This window comes from Moschus berezovskii, chromosome 8 (genome assembly GCF_049115385.1).
Source record: "Moschus berezovskii isolate FMDL1 chromosome 8, NW_MosBer_1.0, whole genome shotgun sequence".
In the NCBI taxonomy this organism is placed as follows: domain Eukaryota; kingdom Metazoa; phylum Chordata; class Mammalia; order Artiodactyla; family Moschidae; genus Moschus; species Moschus berezovskii.
The window spans coordinates 8,215,989-8,233,571 of NC_142467.1; the positions used below are offsets into that span (position 1 = coordinate 8,215,989).

A 17,583-nucleotide genomic window follows, 5' to 3' on the forward strand; every position below is an offset into this window, starting at 1 on the left:
GAGTGTAAAATGGCACAGCCACTTTGGAAAACTGGCAGTTTTCTACAAAGTTAAAGACAAAGTTACCATATGGCTCAGCAATGTCACTCTTAGAAATCTACCAAAGAGAATGAAAACGTGTGCCCACACAATGACCTGTACACAGGTGTTCATAGCAGCATTGTTTGAATTAGCCCAAGACTGGAAAGAAACCCCCCATCAGCTCAGGAACAGATAAACCAAGTGACGCATATCCATAAAGTAGAACATAGCTCAGCAATAAACAGGAATGACACACCAATGAGAACGGCAACACGGACGAAACTTGAGAACATCACACTAAGAGAAAGAAGACCACAGAGGACATGATTCTACTTGCAGGAAATGTCTAGAAATGGCAAGTTTGTACAGACAGAAAACAGATCTGCGAGTGCCTGTGATTGGAGGGGTAAGGGTGGCAATTGATTGCAAACAGACTCAAAGGAAATTTGACGCAGACAATATTTTGACATATAAATGTAAAATAAATGCAAATAGCAAAATATTTACCTATAAACTGATTTTAGTTTTGCATACAAGTTTCAAACTACTGTCATTTTAAGAAAGTAGTCTTTATTCACTCTGTGCTGCAAGTTCTCTCTAACTTTTGCAAGTTTCCTGACTTGCTTAAAAAAAAAAAAAGATAATAAAACTAACTACCTGATGAGCATTTGTGAAAATAAATCAATTAATAGACGTAAAGAAATTAGAAGACGGCATAACACACAATAAGTATGGAACTAACTGGAAAAGACTCTGATGCTGGGAGGGATTGGGGGCGGGAGGAGACGGGGACGACAGAGAATGAGACGGCTGGATGGCATCACCGACTCGATGGACATGAGTTTGAGTGAACTCCGGGAGTTGGTGATGGACAGGGAGGCCTGGCGTGCTGTGATTCATTGGGTCGCAAAGAGTCGGACACGACTGAGCGACTGAACTGAACTGAACTGAACAGGTTAAGTATAGACACTAACTAGATACCACCAAATACATATATTTTGTAATATCAGTTTCTTTTGATATTCTTTTTTCTGTTGGGAAAAAAAATAGATATGAATGATTAATGATACTCTCCCAAGTTGGCATAAATAAAATGCATATTAATAGAGGAGATTCAAAAGGGATGTGGGAAATTTGGAGTTTGATGTAATATATCACAGACAGCATAATCTACAAAAGCTCATTTTGATTTTATTTTCATTTCAGAACAATCAATTCAGAAAAATAACTGTAGTCCTCCTTTCCTCTCTCATTTTCTCCCTTATCTGCTTGGCTGCGGTGCCCGTGCTGAACCTCTTCTTATCAATTACAGGATGAAGGAAAATGCTCGCCTCTGGAGGTAATAAAATTAGAAGGTGCAGAAGTTGGCATTGATAGCAGCTTGGGAAAACCATTTGTGCTTAACTGTGTGCCTCAGTCTGGAAATAGAACATTTTGCCTGTGCGCAACTTCAAACCAAGAATTCAAAAGGTAATTGATTATTCTTTTATCTTACTAGTTTCACTTGGAGTGGAGGAATGCATCTTCAACAGCAAGCTGACGGAGTCTTGGGGTTGGAAATAGGAAAGGGAACAGCAAATTCAAGGCACAAGTCAATAAACTATCTTTTTATTATGTATGACAAGTTGAGTTTTTCATATTTCTGCCAGTTTTTTTCTAACAGAATCTCCAAAAAAATAGATGTATCATCTAACTTAATTACCTTAGTTCTCTAAGTTTTCTAAAACAGCTCACTACTGCCACAGGTCACATCTGGCTTCCCCAGAAGTTATAAGATTCATATATTTAAGATAATTGGATGGTTAATCAGAGGAATAAAAATAATGTATTAAAAGTAGGGTTACAATTTAACAGTGAAATGAGCAAAATTCATCATCATCATCATAATATAGGTTCCTGGGGGAGTTCACACAGTTGACAATTTGTAAGCATATCACCCAGTCTGAGGGTGGAAGTGTGAAGGCATTCTTAGAGGGCGGCCCATGAACTCTAAGCATTCAACAACTTACAATCATTATTCCGTGTGTCCCTGTGGAAGTGGAGAGCATGGGTCAATCCAGTGAGTCAGCTCAGAGCTGCTGTGTACACACTGCTACTTTACGGTGAAGGGTGGGGTGGAATGGGATGAGGGAGACAATGGCCCGAACATGGGTCAACAGGGTTTAGAAGGATGTCACATCTCTTTGAGAGAATTGGACTCCATTTGTAAGGAGAGCCTTAGGTCTGAAACCTTTCAGGCAAAGAATATACTGTCTGTCTCTGTTTGTGGAACACTATGTGCTGAAATGCATATTTTTCTTTAAAGGACAAACAGGGAGACATGCTGACAGGAACGTAATTGTATTTCAATTCATGGGGAAGATATTTATTGGGTAGCTAATATGTCCAAGACACTGTTTTAAAATCTCTAAGAACTGTTCATATGATGAAGCATCGATTTTTGCCTTCAAAAAAAGCTCTGAACCAAGAAGATAAGACATTTATTCTAGTATTTTTAATGCAAAATAGAAATTGAGTAGTGAGCTGGGGGAAGACAAAATGGCACAGGAATCTAGGGTGGGGAAGGAAAATCTCTGGATGTGGGGATGAGCAAGGAGTTTATGAATGGAATGGTATAGCATCAGATACACGCACAAGAGGAAATCGAGCAGAGACGGGCAGAGGGAGTATATCAGGCTTGCCGTACGGTTTGATTGGAAGTTACAGGCTTTGAAAGAAGCTTGGGAAAGACTGGCAAGATAGGGTGGGATAGATAGGCTGATATCTGGCTGAGGAGAAAAACCGAAGAAAGTTCAGTCGTCACGTAGAGACGCCAGTGCACTCACAGTGGTCGCTCAGTCTAAGGAACACTTGGCAGGTGGGTAGGGCAGTGGCTGTTTACCAGTCTTTCCACTGGCTAACAGTCAGGGCTTTACAGTTGTTATCAGGCCTGCTGGTGTTAAATTCACATACCATAGTAAAATAGTGAATACATTTTCCCTTAGGCACTAATTATAGTAAAGGAGGAGGAGGAGAATAATTTATCTTAAATATGCCCGGTAGGTGTGGGATTTTGGCACCTAGTAACACCAGTTTTGTAAGAATATGCCGCTCTTCAACCTTGAATTTAGAACCACGAAATATATCTGAGTCTCGGGACTCTTCTGTCTGAATGACGGGGTCCAGGGAGAAAAACAAGGCCCTCTGGGACACGTAGCACGTTCCCCGAGAAAAGGACCTCTCCTCTCTCTTTCAGGTGGCTGGAAGCAATGGACAAAGCAGCCCACCCTGTCCACCAGGTAAGGAGCCCTTGCTATTCTTCTGTGCCTTCACTCTTCTCTGAGGGGGAGAGGATCCAGCTGGGCATCACGCAGGCCACCCTGGAACGTCTCAGATCTGCCCTAAAAGCTGGGAAAGGGGATTTCCAGTCAATAGGATTTCCCGCTCAGATGTTATGGAGGTGCTTGTTCTTTTTGTTTTCACGGGTTTGGAGGCTATTCCTGTCAGTGAGCTTGGTGGGTAGTCCCAACCAGGGTGGAATTTCTGTTTGACACAAAACAGTTGAGTGGATTCCCATGAGGCTAAACCACTCCTACTGTTTTCTTCTCAGTCCCTGAGAACAAGGGCTCGGGGATAGCTTGGGACAGTGCTCTTGGCCAAGCAGCTTATTGGAAAACGTGTTGTATGTTCAGAAATGTAGTCCTTTCTGTTCCTGTCCTTATTCTGAAGACATATTAGGTCAGCTCTCAGTGTTCCTGCCTGTTCGTGATTCCTTGCCTTGAAGTAATAGAATTTTTAATTTAGGCTTGACACACAAACTGATGGATAACTTCCTAACACCAACATGTGAGCCATCACTTCAGCCCCTAAGGCATTTGATACTCTTCTTTCTGAGCTAGGACCTCATCAAGAGCAGAGAAACTGCTTCCATATTCAATAGTTTCATTTCTGTGCCGTAGATACATTTTTTAACAAGGTCACACATTTCATTTAAATATGCTCATTTCCTGACAAAAGGAAACAGAAGAAAAAGGTATTTACTATCTATTATCTTCTCCACGTATTTTGGCTTTTGTACATTCCAGAAAATTTGGGTGGTCTGAGCTTAAACGTACTACCCTGTGCCCTGTATCTGCCCTTTCAGAATAATCACCAGCATTATCGTCAGATGACAAGCAGCAGGACTCGTGTTTCGTTTTACCTGAAACACAACACTCAGTACTCTCACCCATCTCTCCGATGCATCGCTGTAATGAGCTTCGGTGCTTTTAAGAGGGATCTGTTCTGCTAATGCACTCAGAGTGTCTGCAGCAGAGTGAAAAAGAAACATCCAAACTCCCAGCAGGCTCCCAATTCACAGCAAACAATTCTGCCAGCTCTGCATTCTGAAATCTTTTGCACTGCCTGGTTAAAACTAAAGAAAAATGAAAGCAAATGAAAGTAACTGGCTAGCACCCAGCAAGGTGTCCTGATAAAGGGATAAAGCATCACACCCCCTGCCTCAGGTCAAGTTTCCAGGAAGAGCCTGCCACTGGGTCAGGACTGTGCCCCAGGACCGTGGACCTCTACCTCTCCAGGGTCGAGGATCTTGATTTACTGTGGGCCTTCCACACCACTGACCATGTGAGCCTCAGGTCTGATCGGGCCTGGGGCATTTCCCTTGTTCCTTGGCACAAACAGGAGTGCTAGGTAAAGTACATCATGAACCAGGACCTGCAATTAGTCACGGTGGACATACCAGGAACAGGGCTAGAAGGACAATCCCAAAGGTAAGTAAAATAGCTCATTGGGGCCAACACTTAGAGATGGACCTTTAAACAATAGTCTTTGCTGAGATTCCCGTTTTTCTTTCTATACATAACTGATATTCCTTTTGATCTCCTCACGATGGAATAGAAACCAAAGAGAAGGGATACCTACGGACGTGAAAAGGGAAAGTTCTCTGTGGCCACTGGACAGGTTCAGATTGTCTGGCTTATTTCTCAAATGCACAGATTGCCTTGGCAATGGGATCACTTAGGACAGGGGCTTCTCTGAAGTCAGCCTTCCTGCTGACGTCACTGGCTCCAGGACGCAGTGACTGCTGGTGCAGGATGGCTTCTCAGGTGACTCTTTGGTGCCACCCTGCAGAGCCATGTCTGGGAAGACGTTACCCTGCACAACAGCAGCCTCCCGCCCCTGGCTATCAAGAACCCAGAGTGCCTGGGCCTTCTGCACCAGCTGGACGGAAGCACAGACGTGTGGATGCAGTACTACTGCATCCTGAAGGATGGCTGCTTATACTTCTATGCCAGCATTCGCTCCACCCAGGCCTCAGGTACGGAGTCAGCTTTTACAGTCATAACAGTAAAGCCACCTTAGCTTCACAGAGCTTTTACCAAACTTTATGCTGTGTAAATTAGTTCACGTTTATCTTCTGGAGAAGGGGTACTACTCTTATTCTCATTTTACAGATAGAAAAACTGGCTGGAAAGTCTGCACAACTTGACAAGATCACATGTAGTAAGCAATAAAGCTGAGATCTGAACACAGGCAGTGTAACTCCAGAGCCTGAACCCCTGTGCTATGTTGGGCTTAGTCAGTTGGTCGTGTCTGACTCTTGGCAACCCTATGGACTGTAGCCCGCCAGGCTCCTCTGTCCGTGGGATTCTCCAGGCAAGAACACTGGAGTGGGTAGCCTACCCCTTCTCCAGGGGAACTTCCCAACCCAGGAATCAAACCAGGTTCTCCTGCATTGCAGGTGGATTCTTTACCAGCTGAGCTACCAAGGAAGCTCCCTGAACCCCTACCCCGTGCTTTTACTGCCTGGAACAGTGAAAAATAAGCCCCTTCACTTTTTGATGGCATTCAGAATCAATGCCAGTAGTTTTCTTGGGTAGTGACTCTACCCTTTTCTGATAGTATCCCTAATCTCAGACAAGTGAGTAATGAAAAGAGCGTTGATTGTCAACTTTCCCTGAATAAGTTACTCAAGTTCCTGAAACTTAGTTTCCTCATTTATAAAATGGAAGCAGCAATCTATTTCACAGGACTGTTGTGAAGATTGAGCTTCCCAGGTGGCGCTAGAGGGAAAGAACCCACCTGCCATTGCAGGAGACTTAAGAGACCCGGGTTCAATCTCTGGGTCAGGAAGATTCCCTGGAGAAGGAAATGGCAACCTACTCCAGTATTCTTGCCTGGAGAATCCCGTGGACTGAGGAGCCTGGTGGGCTACAGTCTGTGGGGTCACACAGAGTCAGACATGGCTGAAGCAACTTAGCACAGTACACAGCACACATTGTGAAGATTAAACGAAGTAATTGCCATTAGAGTTATTTATGCTCTCTATATAAAGTACTCTATACAAAAAGCTCTTTCTATATAAAATGTATATATATTCATTAAATTTTATATATATATATATAAATATTATACATTTTAATATGGCTGCCCTTATGGCTCCAGCTGGTAAAGAATCTGCCTCCAATGCGGGAGACCTGGGTTCGATCTCTTGGTTGGGAGGATCCCCTGGAGAAGGAAAACGCCATCCACTCCAGTATTCTGGCCTGGAGAATTCCATGGACTACAGTCCATGGGGTCACAAAGAGTCAGACACAACTGAGCAACTTTCACTTTCACTTTTAATATATTACAAGTCATATATACAAAATGAGTATGTAAATAATACAATTTAGCAGTAAAATAATTATTCATGATAAGATTATTTATCTTCTTAAAATTTTTGACAAAAAATGATTACTGCTGTTTTATTTGCAGTTGGACTTTTTTCCCAAACGAATAATCCCTAAATAATGATGAGTAGTGAAGATCCAGAATCTTAGTCATTTAATTTCCTTTCCCCCACCCTTTTTAGCATAAATGCCTTTGTTTAATTAAGCTAGAAAATCATGCCAAGTGGGTGATAATTTCCCCTTCTTGGAAGGGTACAAAAGAGGTACAAATTAAGTATCACTCTGTGGTCCTTTTCTCATCACTCAGGATGAACAATAAATCTCCTTTACTAACATATTCTTTCACTTTGACAGTATTAAAACATGACCCAGAATATTAACCAACTATTAGGAGGTATCCAGCATGCCTAAGCATTTACAAGACAGACTATTCCTATGTGACCCAAATTCATAGCTTTAAGCACCTGGTACCAGGATGAGAATGAAGGTAAACAAACCAAAGCTCTAAAGTAGTCATCGACTGGAGTTTTCATTATAAAATATCAGTGCAAAAGTCTGAACCATTTTAATTAGCAAATCAATGAAGTTCACTTTCAAGAGAATGTTTCCATAGATACAAAGTGAATGTTTAGGTTTGATCGCTTATATTACTCCATGTTAACCAAGGGCTTCCAAACCCCTGGGGCCCAAAGACTGTTACTGATTCCAAGAGTTTGAAATGGGAATGATAGCCCTTATTCTGAAAGGTCAAAGAAGGCCCTATTCAGAAGAATCCTAGCTGGACAGCTGGAAAATAGCTACGAATAAATGGCCTAAAAATAATAACAGTAAAAGCGAGTACAGGTTTTGTACTCATCACTCTAATAAGTATTTTTACTTATTATTTCATTTAATTTCTACAACAATCCTGTAAATAAGTTATTATCCCACCTACAAGTTTAGAAACTGATACTTAGCAAGGTTAAATCATTTGCCCATGTTCCCTTAGCTAGTAAATGGTGAAGACAAAATTCGAACCCAGGCAGCCTAAGTTACGGGCTTCCCAGGAGGGGCAGTGGTAAAGAATCTGCCTGCCAGTGCAGGAGACACAAGAGACACGGGTTCAATCCCTGGGTTGGGAAGATCCCCTGGAGTATAAAATGGCACCCCCCTCTAGTACTGTTGCCTGGAAAACCCCATGGATAGAGGAGCCTGGTGGGTTTCAGTACATGGGGTCACAAAGAGTCAGACACGACTGAGCATGAGCACGAGGAAGCCCAAGTTACAGCAACAAAAGAAAAAACAAAGAGTAAAATGTGAAACGTTTCCTTATATTGAGCTCTTATTACTTCCCATATCTTTCCAGAGCCTTTGTTGCAGCCAGAGCCCTCTATGGCCTTGCACTTTGTCCCCAACCCCTTCTTTCTGGCTTTCTCTTCCACTCCTGTGTTAAAATACCCTGCATTCTCCCCAGACACGGTCACCTTCTACCTGCTGAGTGCACCCCACCTCTTGGACAGTTTTCTGACCTCATGTCTTTGCTTGTGTTAGTTCCTTCCCCTGAAACGTTCTCTACCTACTGATTCCCCAACATACATTATCCAGACACTACCTGTCTCTGACTGTGTATTCAAACGCTGCCCATCTCTGCTAGACAACAATCCCAGATGGTCCTAAGTAAACAAAGCATCTCCGTTTCCTGGGCTTCCGGGCCCCCCTGTCTTGCAACACTTGTTACCCTCTACTTTGTATTTTATCTCTAGTTGGCCATTTTATCTCTTCTAAGGGATATGTGCTCAGAGAAGACTCTTATTTTACGTATGCTTAATGAATAAACCAATAACCAAAGGGACTCAGTTGGCCATTATTCCTCTGAAGAATCATCCCCTCATTTAACAACAGGACAGACGAGAAGATTGTAAAGACGATTCAAAGGCAAAAACCAGAACTCAGGCCACCAGATGCCTGGGCTTTGGGCCATAGACGTAGTCTTTTCAGCTGGAAGAAGTCATCCAATTTCTACCTATTTTTAATTTTTTCTCTTGAAAAGATTTCATATGTGGCTAATAAAAATATTTAATCCAAAGACATTCATTCTTTCCCAGCCTTACTTCTCAAATATTCCATCTTCACAGGTCCTTAATTTCTAGCCAAAAATTATTTCACATATGAATTAAAAGAACCTGCTCCTTACAGAAATTCCAACAGAAATTTTGTATCTAGGCCAGGTTATAAAACAGAGGCCTGTGATTTCGGGTCTTTAATGACTCTACTCTTCCTGGAATACAAAATGCCTGAGCATGTACCTCATTCCAGGAGGAGTACTTTACGGCCACCAACTCCCCCCACCCCGCCCACTCCCACCCTGACAGCTGCGGGGTCCAGCTGGAAGCTCTCCCAAGGTTAATCCGCTGCTTACCTTTCTTTTTCCAAAGTAGTTTACCCTTCCCTAGACTTGAACTTTAAATTGAAGTTTATATCCTTTTTCTAAGAGTCCTTTTCCATCTTCCTGTACATCCTGACTCTGATTATGACCTGAGGCTCACAGCCAGTGGTCCCACCCAGTGAAACTTGAGATAGGATTCGGGTGAATCCAAACTTCCAGTGGGAGATTCCCAAAATAAATATGCCCCTCTCCACCGTCCACAAAAAGTCACTGCCCTGGCAAACCACTTTTTTTTTTCCAAAGGACTGGATCATACTGCTCAAGCGTATTTTATTTTTGAATGTTTCCTGCGTGTCCAGAACTTGGATAAACACTCTATGTCTATTATCTGAAACTAATATTTGCAAGACATCCACAGCTGTTGGCCCATTGCAAGTAAGAAACTAGAGCTTGGAGAAGTTAACATGCCTTGGGTCAACCAGCTATTAAGTGACAGAGACAAACTGTGAACAAATGCTCTCTAACTCCTGTGCTTAAATGCTCTGTGTAGCACTCCCTGGTGGAAATTAGTCTTCTGAAAGTAGTACTCGTACTCGGTCTGTAATGCTGCACTCTGAACATCGCACACTGACCCTGATAGACAAGGTCCACCCAGTCCAGCTGTTGAACCACAGGAGTTAGGAGGACAGCAAAGGAACGGATTGAGAATGACCGAAACCTCATCGTACCATGAGCACCACATGTGCTAAAATGTTTACTTCAGCGTAATCATTTTGTATGCATGGAGTATAAATTATTAGTATATTAATAAGGATTACACAGAGTTCTAATGCTCCTTTTCTTCTAGACGACACTAAAGAAATGACCTCTGTGCTGGTCTGATCTATGATTCCTTCTTTATCTTTATTTTTCAAGCTCTACTTGGCTCTTGCCCATCCTACCCTGGTTTGGTTCCTAGGTCTCCAGCCCTCTGAAGGTCATAACCTTGAAGCAGGCCTTGAATACCATTTATAGCAGTATTTATCAAAATGCAGGGTTTGACCCTGCATGCATGATTACTGAGTCACGCAATCAATGTAGCGAGTTGTGGACCAGTATTTAAAACACAGTGAAAGTGAAAGTTGCCCAGTCATGTCTGACTCTTTGCAACGCCATGGACTATAGACTGCCAGGCTCCTCTGTCCATGGAATTCTCCAGGCAAGAATTCTGGAGTGGGTTGCCATTTCCTTCTCCAGGGGATCTTCCCAACCCAGGGATCTAACCTGCAGTGCAGGTGGACTCTTCTGTCTGAGTCACCAGGGAAGTCCTAAAAAATTCTAAAAAACAATAGAATTTAATATAATAGAAAATATCATGGTACACCTCAATGTTTCACAAACTTTTGGTTTAACTGCATTAAAACAAGTAGAAGCCTATATTTATTACATCTTTAGATCACAGCCCAAAAAGTTGGAAAAATGCTAACGTACAGAAACTCTCTGCATACATGCTTGTTTAAATGGTCCATTCTCTGTATCTTAGAGTATTCAAGGAAGGCTCTTTACTTTCTGTCATGGTCAGGCATGATAACATGTCTTTGTAATATGCTGTCTTTGTAAGAAGGCTAAGTCTTAATAGCATTGTCCCCTGGCTCTAGCCTCTCAGTTACTGTACTGTTTTATTTCATTTATTATTTACTTTATTCCATTCATTTATGTTCTTCATTAGCTAATCTGGGAGACTTCATGTGATATTTCTTCTTTCTGAAGGCATCCATAGTGTTGAGGCCTGGGGGCTTCCCTGGTGACGTGGTGGTAAAGAATCCGCCTGCAATGCAGGAGATGTGAGTTTGATCCCTGGGTTGGGAAGATCCCCTGCTGGAGGGCGTGGCAATCCGTTCCAGAATTCTTGCCTGGAGAATGCCATGGAGAGAGGAGACTGGCGGGCTACAGGCCCTGGGGTCACAAAGAGTCAGACGTGATGAAGTGACAGCGTGCACCCAAGTGGTGCTGGGGGCCTGACCTAGTCCTTGTGACGTCACTTGAGGAGCTGAGAGAATACAGAGGACAAAGAAGAGGAGTCAGGGTGGAGGTAACGATGAAGCGAGGGGGCGCGAAGCCGTGGGAGCCACCTCGCAACCCGAGCATCCAGCAGGGTTTCTACCGGCTTGCTAACCCTGTTGGATGCTAGTCCCACATTTTCTGTTGTTTAGTTGCTGCTGCCGCTAAGTCGCTTCAGTCGTGTCCGACTCTGTGTGACCCCATGGACGGCAGCCCACCAGGCTCCCCCATCCCTGGGAGTCTCCAGGCAAGAACACTGCAGTGGGTTGCCATTTCCTTCTCCAATGCATGAAAGTGAAAAGTGAAAGTGAAGTCGCTCAGTCGTGTTCGACTCTTCGCGACCCCATGGACAGCAGCCCACCAGGCTCCTCTGTCCACGGGATTTTCCAGGCAAGAGTACTGGAGCGGGGTGCCATCACCTTCTCCGTGTTTAGTTGCTAAGTTGTGTCCAGTTCTTTTGCAACCCCATGGATTGTAGCCCACCGGGCTCCTCTGTCCTTATATCTCCCAGGTAAGAATACAGGAGTGGGTTGCCATTTCCTGCTCCAGGGGATCTTCCTGATCCAGGGATCAAACTCATGTTTCCTGAAATGGCATATGGATTCTTTATCACTGAGCCACCTGGGACGCCCTAGTCCCACATTGTATTTTCAGCTAAATATGCCTCAAATGTCTATTTTGGGAGCTGGAAAATAGCCCCCATCAGTTAGGTCCCTGAGGTCTTTTCTCACCGTTAAGGAAACTGCTAGTACTTTAACAATATGTATGACTGGCTGGCCTATGCCTGCTAATGTTGAAAAACCACTGTGATAATTCCAGAAGCCTTTTGTCAAATGCCTCTTCCCAGACCTGAAGTCCCTTATCATTCACTGTACACATGGTATTTTTTTTCTCTTTCTCTCTCTCTAGCAAGAGCTGGAACAAATTGTAACTGTTAACTATTATTGTTTTTATTTTTAATTTATTTTAATTGGAGGCTAATTACAACATTGTGGTGGGTTTTGCCGTACATTGACGTGAATCAGCCACGGGTGTCCGTGTGTCCCTCATCCTGAGCCTCCCTTCACATCAGGGTCTGTATGCACTTCTCAGATATATTTTACATTATTGCAACAAATGTATAGTTCTTATGAGAAATCTCTGTGCAAAAATTGTGTTAGCTTATTATTTATTGCTGCCACCCAATGAATGATCATGACCAGCCCAGTGAGGTCCCTTGAGTAATGGGGTAACGGGGTTACAACTGGATGACTTTGATGCTGATCATTCCTACCCTATAACTGGTTAGCAGAGGGGTCAGAAACTTTCCTGTTTGTAGCAGACACCTTTGGACATGGCTGTCTGTCTCTTCTCAGAACGGGTAGGGATGGAGGAAGGTATTCTTATCTGCTCAGACATATGAGAAAAGGAAATATAAGCGGGAAGAAGGTAACAACCAGTACATAATAAAAATGCCATGTGCTACTGTTTGGAGCAGAGAATTAAAACAGCAAAATAACCCTCAGATATCTCCTTAGGTTTCCAATAGTCCTGAAATATCTAACAGATTGCTTACTCTACATCCAGTATATATCCCCAAAACATACATCTCATGGAAAAACATGCACATGAATATTCATAACAACGTTATTCATAATAGCCAAAAAAAGGAGGAAAACTCAAATGTCCAAACTAACAAATGGATAAATAAAATGCTGCATACCAACAAAAAGAAATGAAGTACAATACCTGATACAACACGAGTGAGCCTTGAAAACTGGCCAAGTGGAATAAGCCAGTCACAAAAGATCACATGCTCTATAACTCCATTTATATTAAGTGTCTCAGGAAAAAGAAATCTATAGACAGAAAGTCGGTTAGGATCGCCTAGGGTTGGAGTGGGGAAACAGATGCAGAGTGAGCGTGGCTATGGAGTTTCTTTTGGGGGCGGTAACTCAATGTTTCAAGATTAGGTTATGGTGATGGTTGCACAACTTCATAAACAAACTAAAAGTCAGTGATTGTACACTTTAAATAGACAGATACTGTGGTGTGTAAATAATATCTCAAAGTTGGTTTATGTCTATCTAGCTCAAAGAAAGAAGTCATTCTCTGAGTTCGGTAAACACCAATAGACTGGGTCCTACGAAAAGAAAAAACTAGCCATTTTTAAAACGAATGCTTTCCTAGAGGTTAGCTCTAAAATGGACTCTTTAAATAAAAATTTTAAAAGGCTTTAATATTGCATCTAAACCCCCTCTATGAAGTAAACAATTTCAAAGTCCAAAAGCCACTCATTCTGTTTAAAAAAGAAAAATTTGTGACTTTCTGACAATGTGTGTTGGTATCACGTGTAGCCAAAAGAAAAACAAAAACGAGTCAAATTTTCCTTTTACAGTTACTCATTATCATACCAGCATAGAATGGTTATCCCGTGGTGTAGCAAAAATCCAAGTTGCATTTTGGCATTTTGTAAGTATAGTACACAAAGCAGGCTTCTCAGATGGCTCGGTGGTAAAGAATCTGCCTGCCAATGCAGGAGACACTGGTTGGATCCCTGCATCAGAAAGATCCCTTGGAGGAGGAAAGGGCAACCCATTCCAGTATTCTTGCCTGGAAAATTACATGGACAAGAGAGGAGCCAGGTGGGCTACAGTCCATGGAGTTGCAAAGAATTGGCCACAACTGAGCAAGCACAGACCATAGCTCACTAAAGTGGCTTCTGGGGCGGTGGGGTTTGGGGAGTGAGAACAAGAGTTAGCAAGCACAAGAAAGAGAACTAAAATCTAGTCATCACTGTTAATGATATGTGCTAGAGTATCTGCGTGAGATTCAGCTTACCTCAGAACATCAAGACACCGCAAACAATGCACAAGTGTTTTGACTTTTCAGCACCTTCTCCTAGACTGATGTCTTCCCCTTCCAACCCCAACTCCTAAATAATGTCAACAAAATTCTGGCCAAGCAATATATAACTGCTAAGATAGAGTCAAAGGACCATGGGAAAGAAATTATCTTGCAAAACCGGTCATTTATTCTCATTTTAATTCAAGTTGGCTCCCTCATATCGCCCTGTGGGTTCATATTTTAGAAGTGCTTTGCATTTGCACAAAGGTGAGAATCTATGTTGGTCGTAGAAACCTCTGGCAATCTTCGCTACTCCTCAGGATGTCTTAATGGTTCTGTCCAAGCAGACACTATTTAATATTTCCTCTAATGTAATTTTGTAGGTGTCAATCTTTGATACCAAGACATGTATTTCAAAATGTGTCCTCCAGGAACACACTAAAAAATAAAAGCTACTTTAGGTCCACAGTAACACGAAGCTGAGTATTGAACATGTAATGAAAAGACTGTGAAAGTGAAAAGAAAAGGAAATCCAAACTTTGTTCCCGTCTTGCCATTAATAATTGGTGGATAACCTTAAATTATATATTTTTTGGAGTCTCATTTCTTCGTCTGTTAAATGAGACACTTGGACTAGAGTTTCATTTGGAGACAAAATTTTCTTGACACCGTGTCAGAGTTTTTCTCCACCTTCCGTTCCATCGCTCAGTCGTGTCCAAGACTTTGCGACCCCGTGGACTGTAGCCTACCAGGCTTCTCCATCCATGGGATTCTCCAGGCAAGAATACTGGAGTGGGTTACCATTTCCTTCTCCAGGGGATCTTCCCAACCCAGGGATCGAACCCCGGTCTCCTGCATTGGAGGCAGACGCTTTAACCTCTGAGCCACCAGGGAAGCCCTCCACCTTAGTCTTCCCTTATTCTCCTCACTTGCTTTGCCCTTTCACCCTCTGTAGGTGGCCTTTATCTGCAAGGATACAGGGTGAATGAGCAGACCCTTAGTGTCAAGCAATCAGTAATTGAACTCAAGCCTCCATCGGAAGAATTTAAGACTTTCTATTTCTGTGCAGAAAATGAGACAGAAAATCAACGGTAAGTCAAGGTCAATGTATTTCTTCTTTGTCGGTCCCGACAAGAGCTTTCTAAGCAAACCCTTGTATTCATTTTCCAACCTCAGCTCGACATCTTCTACTAAATATTCCCCTTTCTTTGCATTGTCCTTATAGCTAATATTCCTCAGGATTTTTTTCTCTCAATACACAGAAGATGATTCTTCTAGAAGTAATTTTTTTAAACAAAAAAGGAGTCCATAGTTCCCCCCAAGGCAGTAGCTAACTCAGGCTTCAATATAAAAATTTCACGAACACTATAACCTGTAAATATTAATTTATTATTAAATAAAATATTTATTAATTCACAGATTAGCTGTTTTACCACATTTCATGTAACTCTTATTGATATGTCCATCTGGTCAGATGTGTTTGGTTTTGTTATAAGCCGTTGAAGGGCGTAGAACTTATCCATCTAAACTGATACGTTCAGTATCCAACTTGGTATGCACAAACGGGCACTTGTTTCATCATAATTCTGAAAAAAACCAGCAGGAAAGCTAACAGATACAAAACCAAGAAGCAGAGGAGGTACTTAGAGGATCTTCCTTCATCACCCAAGTCTCCCTGACCTAACTGCAATCCCCAAGACGCTCAGTGTTTGCCGTCTCCTGTTCCTACCCTCAACTGATGCTGACCATCCAGACACTTTCTTCCAGCTGTCTGGATGAAAGGGATCTAATCAAGAAGTTTACAGTGACTTATTAAAACAAAGCACAGGGGGAAACTTCCAGGGCCATTTGTGAGAACGAGATTCATTTTTTCAACCCAAAGAGATAAAACTCCCAAAGTAGAATTTTAGGAATCCCCAGCAAGTGACCATTTGGAAAAGGGAAGAAGGATCTCCCTAGGCCTTCCCCCAACCTTCCTGTCCCACTGACCCCTAAGCAAGGGCTAGATGGGAGGACAATAACAGAATTGCTAGATATTTCCCAAGGTCTTCCTCAGACATGTGCTGTATAATCTGGTGGCATACTAAGATTGTCCTTTGAAGGCGAGCTCCAGCGGCCATATCGGAAAAAGGGCCAATGAAATAGAGTTAACTCCTAGCTGATAAATTTATGGCTTCTCGAAGAGAGAGTTAAATAGTTAGATCTCACTGCCAAACCCATGAGTGGATACTACCAAGAGGAAGCAATATTAAGACATTAAAGAAATATTTCACAGTAGAAGGGCAAGAGTTTCAAAGTGTGGTCTTTAGGACTCTGGTTCCAAAAGATATCCCACTCGCAAAAAGTAGTAAAATAAATCTAGGAAATGATAGAAATCATATTCTCCTCTCAGAGAATCTGAGAGCATATTAATTCAGTGTTTCCGAGACACACTGCTTGAAGGAGGCCTGGGTGACGCCCCTTAACTCCCACTGCATAAGCTATCTGACTCAAACCACTTTTAAAAAATAATGCCTATTAACCACTCTTAGAATAAACATTATATGGGCAAATTTTATAATACATTATCCAAGAAAATGAAAGGAATGGAGAGGATGAGATGGGAGATTTAACTAGAGTTTTCATTGGCGTTCACAATGTGACAAAGGAATATTTGGCCCTAACAACAATATTTGATTACTGTACATTTGATCAGCTAAACTTTAGAGAGAAACAGTAAAATACTAGTAATAATTTTAAAAGCCCCGTAGCTTTGTTACACTCTCTTCTGACCCTATTATTTATATTAACTTTACTTCATAGTTATCACTGCATATTTCTCTTCTGCTGTTTTACCTTTTTGTTCAATCCAAAACGTGAGGATCATGGTTTACTATATTAATTTCAAAGTAAATATCCAAGAGGAACAGCTGTAAAATAAATCAAAAGACTCTGTAACATTTCATCTCCCTAGAGAACATTTTTTTAAATAATCGTCCTGTACTATTACTTCCACAGCTGGATTACAGCTCTGAAAATATCCATCAAAAAATGGCTTCCTTTGCACCAGGCTATTCAAGACTTCATGAACCGACCTCTAGAGGAGACCAGAATGTGACCAAAATCCTAATTTTAAGAGAAAGGATCCACGAAATCACCACTAGCCAGTTACAAAAAGAAATAAAAACATTTATCATTATATAGCTTTGCGAGTGAAGTTCCTCCGATATATTTAAATATTGTGATGGCTATAATTTTTATTTTGAACCAAAATACTAAAATCTAATATGACATTCAGATAACTTTTATTAACATCATTAATAATTTCATGTTTTCCCCCTCAAAGCAGCACATGTTAGCATCAAAATATAGTATGCTGCATATCTCTGACTTTTTGAAAGCATAAGTACAATAAAAGCTGATTTATTTTATTTTTTCTTTTATATTCTTTGCTAAATATTCTACCCTGTGCTTTGAATACAGGCTTCCTAGAATGTCTGCAAGTCATGATGTGAGAAGTTGATATTTGGGAAATTTAGGCTCATGAAAATGAAATGGCTTAAATGAGCAAATATTTCAGCTAAACAAGGACCTTTCTGTTAGGTTATCTTAAAATCAAGTGACCCAAATGTCTCTCAAATTTTCCTGTATAAAAGAAAATAATTATTATCATAAAAATAAAACAAGGAAATAATTAAGACT

The 17,583-nt window shown here is 41.6% G+C and overlaps 1 protein-coding gene across 1 annotated transcript in view; it reads left to right on the forward strand.

The window, feature by feature from the left end:
• Positions 1–17,242, forward strand: part of LOC129558986 (uncharacterized) — a 117,256-nt gene extending 100,014 nt beyond the window's left edge. Inside the window, exons 8-12 of the mRNA XM_088838422.1 lie at positions 1,334–1,491; positions 3,257–3,299; positions 5,131–5,317; positions 14,858–14,993; positions 16,900–17,242. Of these exons, the coding sequence (XP_088694548.1) occupies positions 1,334–1,491; positions 3,257–3,299; positions 5,131–5,317; positions 14,858–14,993; positions 16,900–16,999 (624 nt within the window). The 3' untranslated portion in view covers positions 17,000–17,242. The remainder of the gene's footprint in view (positions 1–1,333; positions 1,492–3,256; positions 3,300–5,130; positions 5,318–14,857; positions 14,994–16,899) is intronic.
• Positions 17,243–17,583: the final 341 nt, after the last annotated feature.